This window comes from Chrysoperla carnea, chromosome 3 (assembly GCF_905475395.1).
Source record: "Chrysoperla carnea chromosome 3, inChrCarn1.1, whole genome shotgun sequence".
Classification (NCBI taxonomy): domain Eukaryota; kingdom Metazoa; phylum Arthropoda; class Insecta; order Neuroptera; family Chrysopidae; genus Chrysoperla; species Chrysoperla carnea.
Window position 1 is genome coordinate 66,858,085 of NC_058339.1, and position 16,735 is coordinate 66,874,819.

Sequence of the window (16,735 nt, forward strand, 5' to 3'; positions counted from 1 at the left end):
TTACAATTACTTTATTAGCTATAACGTCATTTAAAAAAAAATATTATCTCTTCCTTCTTGAACATAACCGCCATGCATAAACTGCATCATTATGACTAATCAGGTTTTTTCAAAGAAACTGTGATTCAAACGACAATTATGTTTTTCCCATAGCAATAAAATAAAGATTTAGGCCAAGAATGGCGTTATATATATTCGGTTATTGAACAAAAAATATCAGGATTTTTATGGGATACGTCAATGAATTGGAACACTTTAGACGTACAATCAATCATGGATACGTGTTGTACGTTATTCAAACCCTTAACTCTGATAACTCTGCTCACAAATAATAACAGTGGGCAGAATATTTTCTAATATTTAAATAAATGCTGAAATAAAATTTCCAATCAAGTTATATTTTAATTTTCATACCCTGTATATACAGGGTGTTCTATAATTGACTGCAAAACGTTTAACTTCCTGAATAAGCTCATAAACACGAAGGAAAAAGTTATTTACCGTTTTTCGATCTGAGGTCTAATTGAGGGGATATGTTTATGGAAAAAATTAGAAAAATTATATAGATAGTCATTTAAATTAACAATGACAGACATTTAAACTTATATCAATAGTCATTTAATGATATGGAAGGGGCTTTCACAAAACTATAGAGTGATTTAATTGGTATAAGTTGTTGTCTTTATTTAATTATCAAATTATCTCAATGAGCTTTTTATTATTATATTATTCTCAGAAAACAACAACAAATAATATTATTAAGACCCCGCCCGTCATATACCAGGAGTCAGAAGTAATTGATTTTTTCATAATGAGTGTTCCGCATTTTGCCATTGTATCTTTTACAGAAAATCTTATAGATTTATATTTCGGATGTTACCATAAACCCTTTTGCTCCCATTTTTGTATACCTCTCTCCTTCCAAAGAAGCAAATACCTATGTTTTGAACCCAATAAAACGACCCTAGATTATTTGGATCATTTCAAAAATGCACCCTTAACGTCAGCCCTTCAACCTACCCATTTACAAACCTAAACTGAACTGTGATACAGTAAAAACGACCCTTATGGTCCACGTATTCAACTTCCCAGATTATGAAAATACCTTAATAATAATAACTGTGCTTCCCAACACTTTTGCCAAGGTTTCTAATACCATCTTAATGTTACTACGCAACGATTGGCGTAAGTCCGAAATCACCATCACTTTACACTCACGATAAATCGTGAACGAAAAAAGCTTCCTGAACACATACACAAATGCGTACGCAACGACAGTATAATGACATCAAGTATCCAGAATAACAAATGCACAAATGATTTCCATCTAAATATGGTAACAGACTTCCATCTAAAAGTGGTAACAGACATTCATCTAAAAGTGGTAACAGACATTCATCTAAAAGTGGTAAAAGGCTTTCATCTAAAAGTGGTGACAAACTTTCATCTAAAGTGGTGACAGACTTTCATCTAAAGTGGTGACAGACGACTTTTATCTAAAGTGGTAATAAACAAAAAGATATTATGAAAATTTCGATTTGCATTTTCAGATTGGTTACAAGAACTTCCCTTTACTAGGAAGTTAAAAAATCACTTTGCCGACTTCTGTTACGTTTTAAGCAAGCTAAAACAAAAGTGTTTCACATGACCAGTATGCGTTTAACCTTATTATATAAATAAAATTCAAAGTTCAAAAAGAACAAACACACCTTATTGACCAATGAACATTGAATGATTTAATTTACTTACAAAATATTGTAATAAAACATTATAAAATCATGACCTAAGCATAACATGTGTAATAAAACAACATAATAAATATAAATATAAAGACCATTTTTCAAGAAAATTAGATATAGATACAGATACAGATAAATTGATAAATGTATGTGGGTGAGGACTGAGGAGATATGCTTGCTTGTGGTTTATTCTCTTTTGTCTTGTATTCTCCATGTAGGATGACGTTTTTTTTTTTAATATATAAGATTACAAGCAAAAATTTGTCAAACTATCAGGTTAATTTATTATTAACCATAACTAATCGAAACCTGTTGAAGAATTAACGGTATAATCACAATATTTCTTTGATATTACTATCTACTAAATTAAAGAACAAAAAGAAGTAATGATTAATACTTCAGTGTTTCGAAGGTAATTGCTAACTAAAATCTGGTAACTATAAAAAAACTGTGCTACAGCGGTAAAACTGATGATCTATTCGGCATAATCTGAAAATTGAATTAAATCTTGAAAGAAATGCAAATTCATGAAGCTAATCAAATATTTTTTTACATATTATAAACCCAAAAAAATATCAAGAAAGCGACTAACAACCTTGATACGCTTTCATGCGATCGTTTCGAATAATGACCTGTCTTCCAATTTTTAGGTAGGAATAGAAGAAAGTTTGACGTGGAACATCTTGTTTATATGAAGTGCTATTTCCATTCAGTTTTGTAAACAATTATAGCAGTATGACCTGTCCGGCCGAAGACACACTTATATCATATGGCTCATTGTAATAGCTGCAAAGATTGCCCGCAAGAAGTCGTTATTCCTTGCACCAATTTGAGCTCCTCAGAATCAATTGGGGAGACATGACATTTAATGTTTTAGTTCCGAAATTCTATCAAAGAACCTTGAATATCTGACTTTATTACGTCAATTTTCCCGTTGTAAAATCGCGACAGTGATAGAAGAGATGTATCATCATTTCTTCCTCCTCCTCACTGAGACAGTTGTGGAAGTCGAATTGTACAGTTAAAGCTTAAGAATTCGACATGCTTGTCTCTTCGAAAAAAAACTAGCGTTGTTACAAGAAATTTTTTCTAACCATTAGGATTACCAATCAATCGTATACCTTGACCTTACACGATTTCGCCAAGATCAATTTCATAAAAGTTTTACTATTATCAACAGTCAATAAATCCAAATACCTGAAAGATAAGGATACGAAAAAATGCCTGTAAGATTTGAATACTTCATTTTTGAGTTATTTTTGTGAATTAACTTCTATGGTGTGCAAAAATTTCATAATGAAAATTAATTTTCACTGAATTTATTATTGGAATAAATCAAATAATGTTTTCCAGTATACGTCAGTATGACGTAGAAATCGAAATGAATTGCATATGCTTAATTTAAAATGAAATATTTTTCCACTTCAAATTTGATAATAAACATAACTTTTTAAATTAAACAATAATATTTTTGTTTTTCAAAATTTTCAATAATCTATTTATATTCAAAGAAAATTTTCAGATGGTACTATTTTCTACAATAATTCTAAATCATAAATAATAATTTAATTCATACATTTAATTTTATTATCATCTATTTAAAATAATACGCAATCACTTTTATTACTATAATTAAGGTATCTAAACTTCTGTTAAATAAATAAAAGTCTCTGAAACGGTGTAAATGTAAATTTAAAGATTAGAACATCGTTTTTTAATATTTAATTTGTAGTCGTTTTCAAGCAAAATGAATTCTGAAAATTAGCACCTCCAACCATTTTCACAATACTTTTTTTCGAATATTTTGCACGCTAAAACCATCACATATTTAGCATGTGTGGTTGTTAATATGTAGTAGATTATAAAAGGGCAGTGGGGTCTCAATGGAACACCGCAGAAAATTATTCAAGATTCAAATCAATTCATGCGCTTTCACATGAATCCATTACAGCACCTCAGCTTTGAGGCGATCAAAATTATTTTGAGCAGTGTAAAGATAAAATTTCGAACTGGAGAATTTTCTTTTTTTTTTCTTTTTTTTTTTTGTAGGTAATCATTTCACAAAAAAAAATACATAATTACAGCAAGCATGTGCTATTTTTTTGTATAAATTTAATATTTTTTGTTATTAAATGCACTTAAGTAGATTTTGAAAATTCTGAGAACCCATGGGGCACAATAGAAGAACGTTCCATAGTTTTATTCCATAATACCAAATTGAGTTTATTTGTATTATTTGCTTCAGATTTTGTAGTCATAACGGTGGGAAATCATGTGAGAAAAACTGATAAAGGCCTGCACAGTAAAATTAATATGCTAGAGGCTGTAAAGCTCGTAGAAGATAGTATGATTTTGTGAGCTACATCGATATGTCCAAAAACATAAAAAAATTGAACCTCAGACCTGGAGCACGTCAGAGCAAAGGAGGTGTTTTGCAAAACTAAATTATTTTTAAGTTAATGAAAAATATTGATTACCTGAAGAAGATTTCATATAGAAATCGAAACTAGTTGTGCAATTAAAAATTGTGTAAAAAAATAAATAATAAAATCTCAATTACCTCTAAAAAATGTAATTTTTAGCCAAAAATAGTTTGCTAAATAACTTTTACTAAAAAACATCAAGGAATTTTATCTACAAACTAATTAATCTCCCCCGAAAAAAAAGTTGCAAGTCGTAAAATGCAAATAAATAAATTTTGCAATGCTGGAGGCTATAAAATAATTCAGCTAAAACGAAACCCACTTAATGTTAAACTAATGAGAAATGAACAATATAACTCTCAATTTGACCATGAAAATTTTAAAATAGACATCGACTCATCGTGGGAAGTCATATATGTATGTGTTAAAGATTTTTTACTTAGCAACATTCAACGGTGAAAATGCATATCATAAAAAATTAATTATCCAATAGACTAGGAAATAGTGTCAGATTTCTATTGATTTTCTCATTTATACCACAGAGATACTGAAACAGATACGCAAAAATTACAGAAGTACTCTAAGTACTTGTAGAAGTAAGTAGGTACATTGAGTATATTTAGACAACTCTATTAAAACCAGAAATTCGAAACAATATTGTTAAAGATCATGTTAACAGCTTTTTCCTCAAACGAAAATTCTTTTCACCAGCGATTTCTTGTCAAAGAAATCCAGAAAATCTAGAATAGAGCTACGCAAACTTATTGATGAAAACAAAACTCCAAGGAAATGATTTTTGTATTTTTATCGGAAGAAAAAGGGGACGCTGCCAGGTAGACTGTATTTTTTTGTTACGCGATATTTTCACTTATTAAGAACCAATTTTAATGATTCTCGAATGATTCTATTGAAAGAGTATGTTTTCACGTAAACAATTCAAAAATTTAGAGATGTATTATTATACCATGTATCTATGAAATATATCAAGGTATATTAAGTTTAGTCTTGGGTTTGTAACGCTTAAAAAAATTGATACCACGAACAAAATTTTGGAATAGGTTTTCATAAAACCACCTAATTAGTGCATTTCCGGTTGTCTATCCGTCTGTCCGTCAACACGATAACTCAAAAACGAAAGGAGATATCAATCTGAAATTTAGTAATTTGATAACGTGCTCAGGACGTAAATAGTGAGGTTGAGTTCGTAAATAGTGAGGTTGAGTTCGTAAATGAGTATCATATATATCAATTGGATCTTGGGTCCTAGGGATCTTCATCTTGTAAACCGTTAGAGATAGAATAGAACAAAAGGTTAAATATAAAAAATGTTCCTTTTAAATTAAATTAACAATTTTTGTTTGAAACATTTTTTCATAAACATGACGATTTACACGCGAGGGAGCAAATTAAATTAGAACATTATATTAGAACATTATATCAGTTATGTATGTGTGACCACACAGTCAAGTTACATATACACGACTGTGGCTACCTAAGAGTGACTATCTTTCTTTACTTAAAATTTTCTCAACAATTAAACTCAGTCAATTTTTGTTTTACCTTGCTTTTTTTTTTTAAATTATCGTTTTTCAGAGATTCTAACACTTCTTATGAGGTCCTATCTACATTTAGAAAAAGAATTTTAACCTTCAAGTAGATGGGGGACGATATACAAAAATTAATGGATGAATTTCGAATTTTTACAAACTATACTCATTAAGTCGTATTAAAATTCCTAAAAAATATAAAATAAAAGCTTTTCTCAAAAAAATAGACTGCAAATAGGAAAAAGTGCAGAAAAAATTAAAAATAATTTCGAAATTGATAAATTCCATGAATGAACACATTCAAAAACAAACAATAAATACTTACGCTGTTTATAGGTGGTAACGCATTACGATGAATACCCAAACGTACTTTTGAATATTTTTTCATAAATACACGCCATAACACATATGCCATATTATTTATATTTTTGATGAAAATTTTCTTATCATTTAATAATATAAACACTCATAACACTAGTTATTAATATTAACGCTTGGGTATTAAGCTTCACATTATAATATTTATCTCACAGTATCATCACACATCAAGGTTGTCATCAAGTATCACTCGGTTCGTTAGTATTTTTATCACATGATAAATTAATTACAATACCTATTACATCAGATAAAATGGAAAATATTACTGAAAAATAGTTATTGAAAATTAATATTAATAGTTTTTAACAAATTTCCAAAACAATTTTTTTTCTTGTCAGTAGTTCAGAATATAAAATTTCATTCACATCAAATAAAAATTGAGGAACTCGGTGGAAAAAGGGCGTAAGGACAATATTCACGTCCTTTTTACTTCGATTGGTTGGCTTATATACTTATAGAGTTTCATTACGATACGACTAAAATCAAGGGCTCTACACACAAAAATCTGAAAGGGTGCATTCGTCTTTCTTCCGTAGATTTTCTGTTGAATCATTTTTTATACACTGTATATATTAAATATATATCAATGTATTCTAATTTTTGTCCCAAGTTTGTAACGCTTAGAAATATTGATGATACCTAATTATAATGTCACCTAATTAGTCCATTTCGATTTGTCCGTCAGGCCATCTGTCTATCACTAAAAAGCCAAAAGAGAAATCGAGCTGAAATTTTAATAGCCTGCTCAAGATATTAAAAGTGAGATTGAATTCGTAAATCAGCAACATAGGTCAATAGGGCATAATCCTGATGTCGAATAAACCATATTACCCATAAAAATTTAAAACTAGATACCATGACAAAATTTAAATGTGATTTTAAAATTGATTAAAAACGAAGAAGTTATATAATCAATCAAAGATTGCATTCAAAAGTTTCCCATCTCTTTTTAGCCAAACAAAGTTTAATATGCAATCTCACGATAGCCACGTATGACGTCACTAGTGAGTACATTCCTCTTTCATGAACTTCACTTTTCTGCACATCCAATAAAAATTCTTCACCTGAAGAGATTTAAAAAATTTAGTCCAATCCCCTACGGGATCTTGGGTCTGTAGAACCAATTTTGTAAATATCAAGACATAAAAGACCCGTCTCGTAAACCGTAAGAAATATGTTCCTTATGTAAAAACAAACAACTTTTGTTTGAAATATTTTTTTGTTTACACCATAGTTCCACCAAGACTGCAAATTAGGCCAAAACTTTTAACCGTTTTTCTCATAAACTACACAAGATGAAAATAGAAAATTTCGAAAACGCCATTTCATCAATTTTATTTATTCAGTATAAATGTTATTGTTTTTTTTTTTTTTAATTTATCTAATTTATTTTAAAAAATGCAAAGCGTAGTATTAAACACTATCTAAACAAGGTATTTTGGAGACGAAATTTTGTCTCTTTTCTTCAAGTTTTTCTTTGAAAAAAACAAAAAAATCACAAACAACTTTTTGTTTCGGAAAATGATTCGATATAAAAGCTAATTTCGACCCAAAAACGACCCACAATTGGTTGAGTATTTTCTATGATATCGCCCGAAATATAAAAGGCTCCATAAGATTTTCAGCGGGTGATTTTCATGAGAACTACTCAAAATGTTGTCGATCGTAGACGAAAATAAGCATCTAGTTATATTTTTATCCAAGATTTATGTCATAAAATTAAAAATATAGGTTTATAGCTAATAAGTAGTTACAACCACTAATGATAAAGTACCTATAATGGTATGCTCTCTTCTCAAATGACGGTTATAAGCAAAAAAAGGTAATTGCAATTAATAATTAAATAATTATGTACAATCAAAGTAAGCAAAAAAAAAATGGAGGAAACACTCATATAATAATTTTAAAAATTATAACATAATAAAAATTAAAACCCTAGATAATTATAATACGATATTCTATAATAATTGTTAATAAGTTATTAAATTTAACCTACATTTTTCAATTATTATAATTTAATTAGAATTTGAAATAAAATATATTTTTTTAATAAATTTACTGTGAACGCCACATAACTTCTGAGTATTACTCCAGATTATAGTAGATAATATAGTTCTCCTAATTTTTCTTGCTCTTCCATTGTCTGAGCAAGATAAGTTTTATCCTATTTCCCTACTTTTATTCGAAATCATCAAATTGATCACCAAATTAAAAAAATTCGATTGAGCATAAAACGAAGACAAAAATGCATTGCATCTGTAACAACAAAACCATTAATGCGTTTTCTTGATTTATTAATTTCTTAAAATACAAGATAATGTCCTTTCTAAGCAGCAAAATCCACCATACGGTACTAAATTTCGAGTTTCAGGGTGTTAAACTTTTAATTTTGAACATAAACTCTATCCTGACTTATTTTTAACCCCCGGACCAAAAAAAGGGGTGTTACAAGTTTGACCGCTATGTGTGTCTGTCTATCTATGTGTCTGTCTAGCATCTGATTCTTGACATCGTAGCACCTAAACGAATTAACCCATTTGGATTTTTTTGTTTTGTTTGAAAGGTAATTTGATGGGGAGTGTTCTTAGCTATGCTTCAAGTGTAAGTTTAGAATTCCGTATCCGGAACATATCTCGCAAAATAAACATGTATCAAAAAAACTCTTACTGATAGGGAATTCAATTAAATATTTAAATCAAGGCGGAATTACAATCATTCGATTCAAAAGTCATCGACAAATTTAAATACTGGCGAATCAAAGATGACTTTCCTTGTATGTAGATAAGAATCAAATTTGCTACTTTCTTGAAAGCTTGATAAAACCGAAAAATCTTCATTGCTAATGATATTTTACGAATGAAATTTCAAAGTTTTGCAGTTTTTTTGGTCTTGAGATCAATGGAGCATTATTCAAAAAAGAAAGCTTAAAATGATATCAGAGGACCTTTAAACATAAAGACTCAGTAAAAACTCAATAGCGATATGAATATGGAGGCACATATTACTTTATACCACACAAATGGTATAAAGTAATATGTGCCATACTAGATTCAAATATCACAATAGACAATTGTAATAATTAGCAAACTCATATGAAAAAATAAAATTATGATTATTAAAACCACTAAAGCAAATGAAACGCTAATATTTTATAACATGAACTAATCTGCAATCTAAATATTTACTTTATTCAATTAACAATTTAGTTCTAATATCAACCAGTCGCTTGGTTATACATTAACACTCACTTTTTTTTTTGTCGAATTCATATTTGTCTTGAATGCCAAGGACATAATCTGACAAAAAATATTGAAGAAACAAACATTTCCAACGAGAGAGTAATGTATATTAATCCAATAAAATGAAGATTTAAACTACCATCAAAACGGAAGCCTGAATTTTTGAATATAAATTCCTTTTAACATAAATTTGAAGTATACGTATCGTTAAAAAATTGAATTGAATTTCATTTAGAGGGTAGAAAACCATTAAAAACTACCCCCAAAATCCCTTTTTTTAAAATGTCTCGAAAACATATGAAGATATGGAAAAAAACTTAAAAATGTAAGTATCAAAATTTTATATAAAATCATTACTAGTCACTTTGGACGTATTTGAAATAGAAACTGAGATACTTGCAGTAAACATATTAAATTTATAGCTCAACCGCATAAAAAAATCCCTTCTTTTTAGCATGTATAGAACTGTAAATGGAAATTTTTGCAGTTTTCCAATTTTCCGGGGGGAATTCCTTACGTAAATTTTTATCCATTAAAATTGGCGATTAAAAGTTGTTAATTTCGCATATGCCTTTGAATTATACGGTGTATTGTTGGATGTCTTCCTTAACTGTGATAATTTGACCGAAATAACATAAGTAATCATTTGTAATATCATTGGTTCAATGTCTAATGGCAAAAATATAATTTCTTTAGATTTATTTAACCAAAAAATAATAATTCCTTTTGTCATTAATCAATTCAAAATACTATTTTAAAACATGAAATTGTTTTAGATTGAAAGAACGAAGGTCAAAGATCAAGGTTGCATGATCGAACACTGTTAAGATACACAATAAAATTTCATCAAATTTTCACCAAAATAATGTATGAATAGAAGACAACAATGATTTATCTACAAAAATTACATAGCATTGTATTTTAATTTTTATGATGTTAAATTCATTAAAAAAAATCAAATCACTTAATTATTCTTCCACTTCGTACATTATCAATTAAAAAGAGAAACTAAATGACCGAAATTCTTCCAAAAGGAACAAACAATACAATATTTTATATTTATATTTTCTACATCGAAAAGAAAACAATATCTTCCTATATACTGCTCATCCATTACATTAATTATGTACATATAATCATATAACAGACTTAATTCAACTTTAATTAAGTGTGCATCGAACTAGCTTTCTTGGGTTCAGAGTTAGAAAAAACAGTATATAACGGGTTTTTCAACAAGAGCTTCCGTTTTATTTAAATTATCTGATATTTGAGTTACACCTCCCCAACACTCTCTCTCGAAATTACAAGAAGTCGGGAGAGTAACGCAAACATAGAAGCCATGCCTCGTTTTGTCCGACTTCTCTAAAAAAGCGGTTTTTTATATCCGAGTCAAAGGCAAAAAAAAACCTCCAAGCGAGATTAAGCAAATATCATCTCCACATTCTCCTGACTACTTATGTAGTTCAGTATCTATTGTGTCTTGTATACAGTTCAAAAAAAACAGGTGCTGCCACTTCGATGTCAGCCGTATAAATGAGATACGTGCGAAATAAGACGAGAGTGTGGTAGTGAGTGCACCACTTCGGCTAACTTTCGCGAAACCAGCGAGGATACTCTGCGAGAGTGTAGATGAAGGAAGGGAGGTAGATTTTAACTAGAGAATGCTTGCAGGGTCCTGCAAGCTAAAATCGTCGTTGAATATGAAAAGTAGCGTTAATACATGAGAATGACGAAAACGTGACAACCAACAATAATCCTCGGGGCATCAAAGCTAACGGGACCTGTTTAAAGGCAGATTTGAGTTTTCGATAATATTACTACCATAGATCATAGAAGGAAAATTGAATCTCGGTTGAATTCTTTGACACAGCGATGTGAACCGGTATCAACAAACAAAGATAAGATAATCAATCAGCCGCTTAAGTTATCGAGAATGCGATTGATTTACTACATCCAGCCCAAAAAACGCGCTTTAAAAGATCGTATATGAAATTATTTTTTGAAACAAAATCCTGAAAATGTTGCACAGCCTGCAAACTATTTCCTGAGAATATACAAACTTACAATTAATAAATCAACCGAAATATCATCAAAGCCGCAATAACATCTTTACCAACAAAAATAGCTTGCTGGGAATGTCTCTGTCATAAATGGAGCTAGCAAAGTGCATCTCAGTTGAATTCCTGGATAAAGGGCGAACAAAGGGGTATATTAAGATAGGTGGATTGGCAAAATTATCAGCAAGCAAAGACAATCAAACGGCAAAACTATCGCGTAGGTGATAGGTTTATCACCTGGCGATTTTATGAATTTATTCAAAGATAAAAAAAAAAGAAACTAAAAATTTGGCATCTAGTTCCCTTCTAGCGCGCAATCTCAAAAGTGCTAAGGTTGCGTCCATTAACGCTATGTATACATAAAAAACTATTTTTGGCCGATATCTTGGAAACCATCAACTTTATGAAAAATAGTTTCAAACAAAAATTGTCGGAAATTTTTTTCCATTTAAAAAAAACGTTGAATCAAAAATATTGGTATCTTCAGCCATTTTCCCGAGAATTGGGAACGGAACCATCATATATGAATAAAATAATACATAATATTATATTAACTTTAAAAAGAGTTTGCTAAAAAAATCATTCATGGATATTAATTATTATTTTATTATTAAAATTTTTTTATGAGTTTTTTTTTTTTTTTTTCTTAACTACAATTATTATTCGTATGCTCCATTTCATTCTAATAACATTCAGTTAAAAAATATTGCAAGTATTTAAAATATTAATTAAATAAATTTCTATCATAATTTTTTTTTATACTGAATTCTATGAATCGTTTTATTGTTTATTTCCCAAAAAAAATAAATGAATTTTTGCAATTACGAATTTTATTTTGATTACAATTTATTCTAAAATTAGGCGTTATTAGACAATAATCTTATCTTTATAAAGAATCTTTAACTAACGGAAACCGAAAATAACAGAAAATATATGAACGAAAAAAAAAAACTTTTTATGCAAAAACGAAATACACTTCTACAATCAAATGGTCCGCTCAAAGTAATGTTTTTACGTGAATTTATTAAAAGCAACTAAAAAAAAGGTTTAAAAGGAAGGTTTTGGCATCTAGTTTAAGACCCATAAAATTGTTGACGAAAAAATTTCGTACAAATCATTGGTAACATATCGAAGATGATTTCAACTCATAAAACATTCTTGGACAAAGAAACCTACTGTCGAAAGATACCAAATTTATCAAATGTTTCTGTTAAGTTAAAATGACCAAAACAACATATTCGAAAAACAATTGTCTCAACGAACTAACATTCAGAGCAAAAAGTTCTATATCGAACCTATATAAGAAATGTATACATACTTTTCGCTGTCGAGCTATGTATGTTCACAAATGAATAAATGGATTATTGTGTCTAGCATCAACCAACTGTTGGCAAAAAATAGGTATAGAAAATTAAATTACCAAAGATAATTAAGGTAAAATCCTTCGGGATAATAATTACGATATGCTAATTCATACTAATGATATGACTACATAGCATTCGAAATTCGTATAAAATAAATTCAATTACGAATTCGCTAGAAATCAATTAGATGAATTATTTTATATTTAAATAATTATTTTATATTTAAACGATTAATCATGGCAAGGGAATTGGCGCCATATTTCCTCCTTCAAAAAAATCTAAAAAATATGTAATAATCGCCTACTTAAACCTATCCAAAATAAGCTACCACATTTAGCCCACCAAAAATCATATGACTAATAATTTATTATAACAAAAATATGACTAATCAAATTTATTATATCGGAGCGAAATTTTATATCCAGGGAAAATTGTATTGGAAATTTGAAAATCACATTTATTTAAACAAAACAAAAAAAAAACACTAATACACACAAACAGTTAAAACGAACTTCGAACTTTCAACACTAAGAAAATTTACAACAATCACACATTATTCCAAAAAAAAAAAAACCTTCAAACTTTGGAACCTGCCTCACAATAAAATATGTAAAACTCTAAATTTCAATATTACTTTTAATCACAATTGAAATATTACATAACACCAACATACATTCAAATTCAATTCAAACTTTTTATTGGTCACTTTGTTACAATTCAAGAAAAAAAAATAAAATAAAATAAAAGAGTTTTGTTCAAAGATCTGATCTTGTGTAGCTTGTGTTAAAATGAATATAACAAGTATACGACTGATGATTGCAAACACACGTGGTTTGTGTGTTTGATATTTCCATCAGCAAACAATGAGAATGTACCTACTATATTATTATATTAATAAAAATATATACTACCTATGATGAACGAAATAATATATACCAAGTGTTACAAAAATTATTTTCTAATACCTGGGCGACTATTCAGTAAAGTCATTTGGTTAACATAGTACTAGTATCAAAAAAATATATGAGATGTCACTACCTGTTTAGTAATGTTACTACAATATTATTTTGTTAGTGGTCCATCTATACACAAGCAGTCGAACACTCGGTATGATTTGTTTTTGGATCTTTTGTTTTTCACGTTTTTACAGGGATGACACCCAACAAATTTTTCAAACAAAAAAACTAAATTGACACCTGTTTTGTCATGAAAACGTTCTCGAATATATTAAAATAAGCGCGTTTTATGATTTTCCAATTTGTTTTTGAAATATAATGCTGAAAGGTTTTTTAAAAAAATCATCCTATATCTTAAATCTTTATTTTGGTGGAAGCGCAAGTAAGTGCATTAAACATTCCAAACAATTCCGACACTTCCACCAAAAATTATATTACGAGATATGTAAAAATGAGTATATAATGATGGATCCAATTAAGAAGTTTATTAAAAGACGCTGGAGTAATTGCAAATGGCCTTAAGCCCAGCAATCGTCACGCTTATTTTATTTAAATGAGACCTCAATTCTGACCGGAGATTCCAGTAGCGACTGAGTTTCAACATTATATACTAACCATGTAAAATAAATATTAATACTTATTATTAACAGCAAATTTTAATTGCTTATAAATACCAATAATTATTCGCTCTTTGAGACTTTTAGCATCGTCTTTCTTACAAGCTTTGACCATGAAAAGGAAATACATTTCTGCCATATTTTCTGCCTAAAAAACGCATCCCGGTCATCCAAAAAGTATTAGGATTGAATTAAATTTAAGTACTATAAAAACTAAATTTACAAAATGCTTATAAAGCCGAAAAATTTAACCTTAGCACAAAAGTCATAAAAAAACCTTACGAAAATTCTAACCATCTACGGCCTTTAAAATATCTTAAGCCAAAAGTTCTATAGGAGTATCAGCCAGACTTCGACATCAGCGAAAATGAAAATGAGAAAATTTTACTAATCAAAATATGTTATGTTATGTTTTATATTTTTGGAGAAAATGGATGCCAAAGTTTTGCTCTAACTTGCCCCCTCACGAGAAAACAATGATGTTTTTTTCGAAAATTTGTTTCAAACAAGAGTTGTTTATTTTCTTATAAGGACAATTTTTTGTACTAAAACTTTTGTCCTATCTCTAAGGGTTTAACATAAGCAAAACTCAAAATTTTAACATTTCTGAAAACCATGTAAATTTTTCAAGCATCATATCTCAAAAACTATTAAACATACGGTGCCGTGGGTTGCCTTCACTTGTTTCCAATTTAATATACTTTCAAAATGATAATAGCAACTAATGTCAAAAGCCCAAAGTTTTTGAATTGAACTGCATAAACTGAAACAAGTCCGAAAATTTTACAGTTTTTCACGGATTACGCAGGTAGCACAACTTTTTATTGCTTGGTAAACGTAATAATACACTCCCCTAGGGGATTCAAGTAACATACCAAAAAACAGCTTTCCATCGCGTTTTGCGATTTTAATGTGAAATTTGACTTGCGTAATGGTTAACTTACTATTTGTCATGGCATGAAAAACAGTACGAGAAGACAGTACATATTCTACACGAGTTAAAAATAGCCATTACTGTAACCCCTTTGTTTATTGGAAAACTTTGTCAACTGTGTCCTTTTTCTGATATATTATCGTCCCCGCTAGGAGACTAGTGATTATTTTAGCAAAATAATTAACTTTACTCTGCATACACCAAAGCAATCAAACCAATTTTTGAATGATATGGTAGAATGTTTGGTGGTAGCATAATAAGAGTCGCCGACTCGGCTGACAGTTTTTGTTCGTGGTATAGTTAGTATACACAACAAACTCTAATAACATAGACATGGAGTATAAAGTTAAAACTGCTGCTGTTCATTATTATTGTAATAAAGGTGTGGATATGTTATGTATTTCATTTTTTTTTTACTGTATCAATGGGAATTATTGTTTTAAACATGAAACACTATTAATTAGTTTACATTATGTTCTCAATATTTACATAAATATACTTTAAAAGAGTGTATATGTTAGGTACTACATAAAACAGAGCTGGGCACACAAAAGAAATGTCTTTTAGTTGTTTGGAGAAATGATTAATTGAAAAAGAACGTGCAAAAATTCAAGTAAAATTTTAAACAATATTGATCTTGAAATTATTCACTGTCTTCGCATTTCTCGAAAACTTATTATTTAGTTAGACCATCTGGTACCATGCAATTCCAAAACTTCTTTTGCATGCGATTTTCTTTGGTTTCTCAACAAATTATGAATTTGAATTCTCTAATACTGTCACGTTCCTACTTATTACTCATATAAATGTATATGAAAAAGTGTTATGATAATAACTTTCATTTAAATAACGCACTTTTTGAATTTACATCATTTTTCCTCTAATACTTGAGTCGGTAAAACTTTTTCATTAACCAAAATGGGCAAATATACAATTTCCATTAACGAAAATAGACAAATATACAATAGCACAAATGCAATAAATAATAAAAATTATCTACTGAAATGTTACGAAACGTATTTGCAAAATTGGTTTTCTTTTAGTCAAAAACAATTGTTTTCCCTAGCTTGGCTTGGCCATCAGCTGATAAACTTTTATAATTTTTTTTTCCTCGAAAACAAATCAGTATTCGTACCGGGTGTTTTTGTGAATAGTGAATGTTTGTGAAGTTCTAATTCGATTTTCTTTTAATTAAAAATGCCGATAATTATTTTCCCACGATGGATTAAGCAATGAATATATCAAAATATTACGTTGAAAGTTTTTTGGTCATGTAATTTCTTTCAGTTGATTTCAATTATTCTCTGAACCATCAGACTCTTGAATTTTTCCTTTAGAATTCTTTTAAGAATAACTGCAAGGCTCCAAGAACAATATTGTAATACTTAATAAAAGTTAATATCAGAGTCATCATTGCATGAAAATGAAAAAAAAAACTTCCTCAAACATCCGCTGTAATAAATACCAAGAATTAGAAGAAT

General features: G+C 29.1%; 1 protein-coding gene across 1 annotated transcript in view; it reads right to left on the minus strand.

Moving 5' to 3' along the window:
- The window catches only part of LOC123296194, a 67,388-nt gene extending 61,264 nt beyond the window's left edge, over positions 1 to 6,124 (minus strand). Inside the window, exon 1 of the mRNA XM_044877655.1 lies at positions 6,035 to 6,124. Within this exon, the coding sequence (XP_044733590.1) occupies positions 6,035 to 6,124 (90 nt within the window). The remainder of the gene's footprint in view (positions 1 to 6,034) is intronic.
- Positions 6,125 to 16,735: the final 10,611 nt, after the last annotated feature.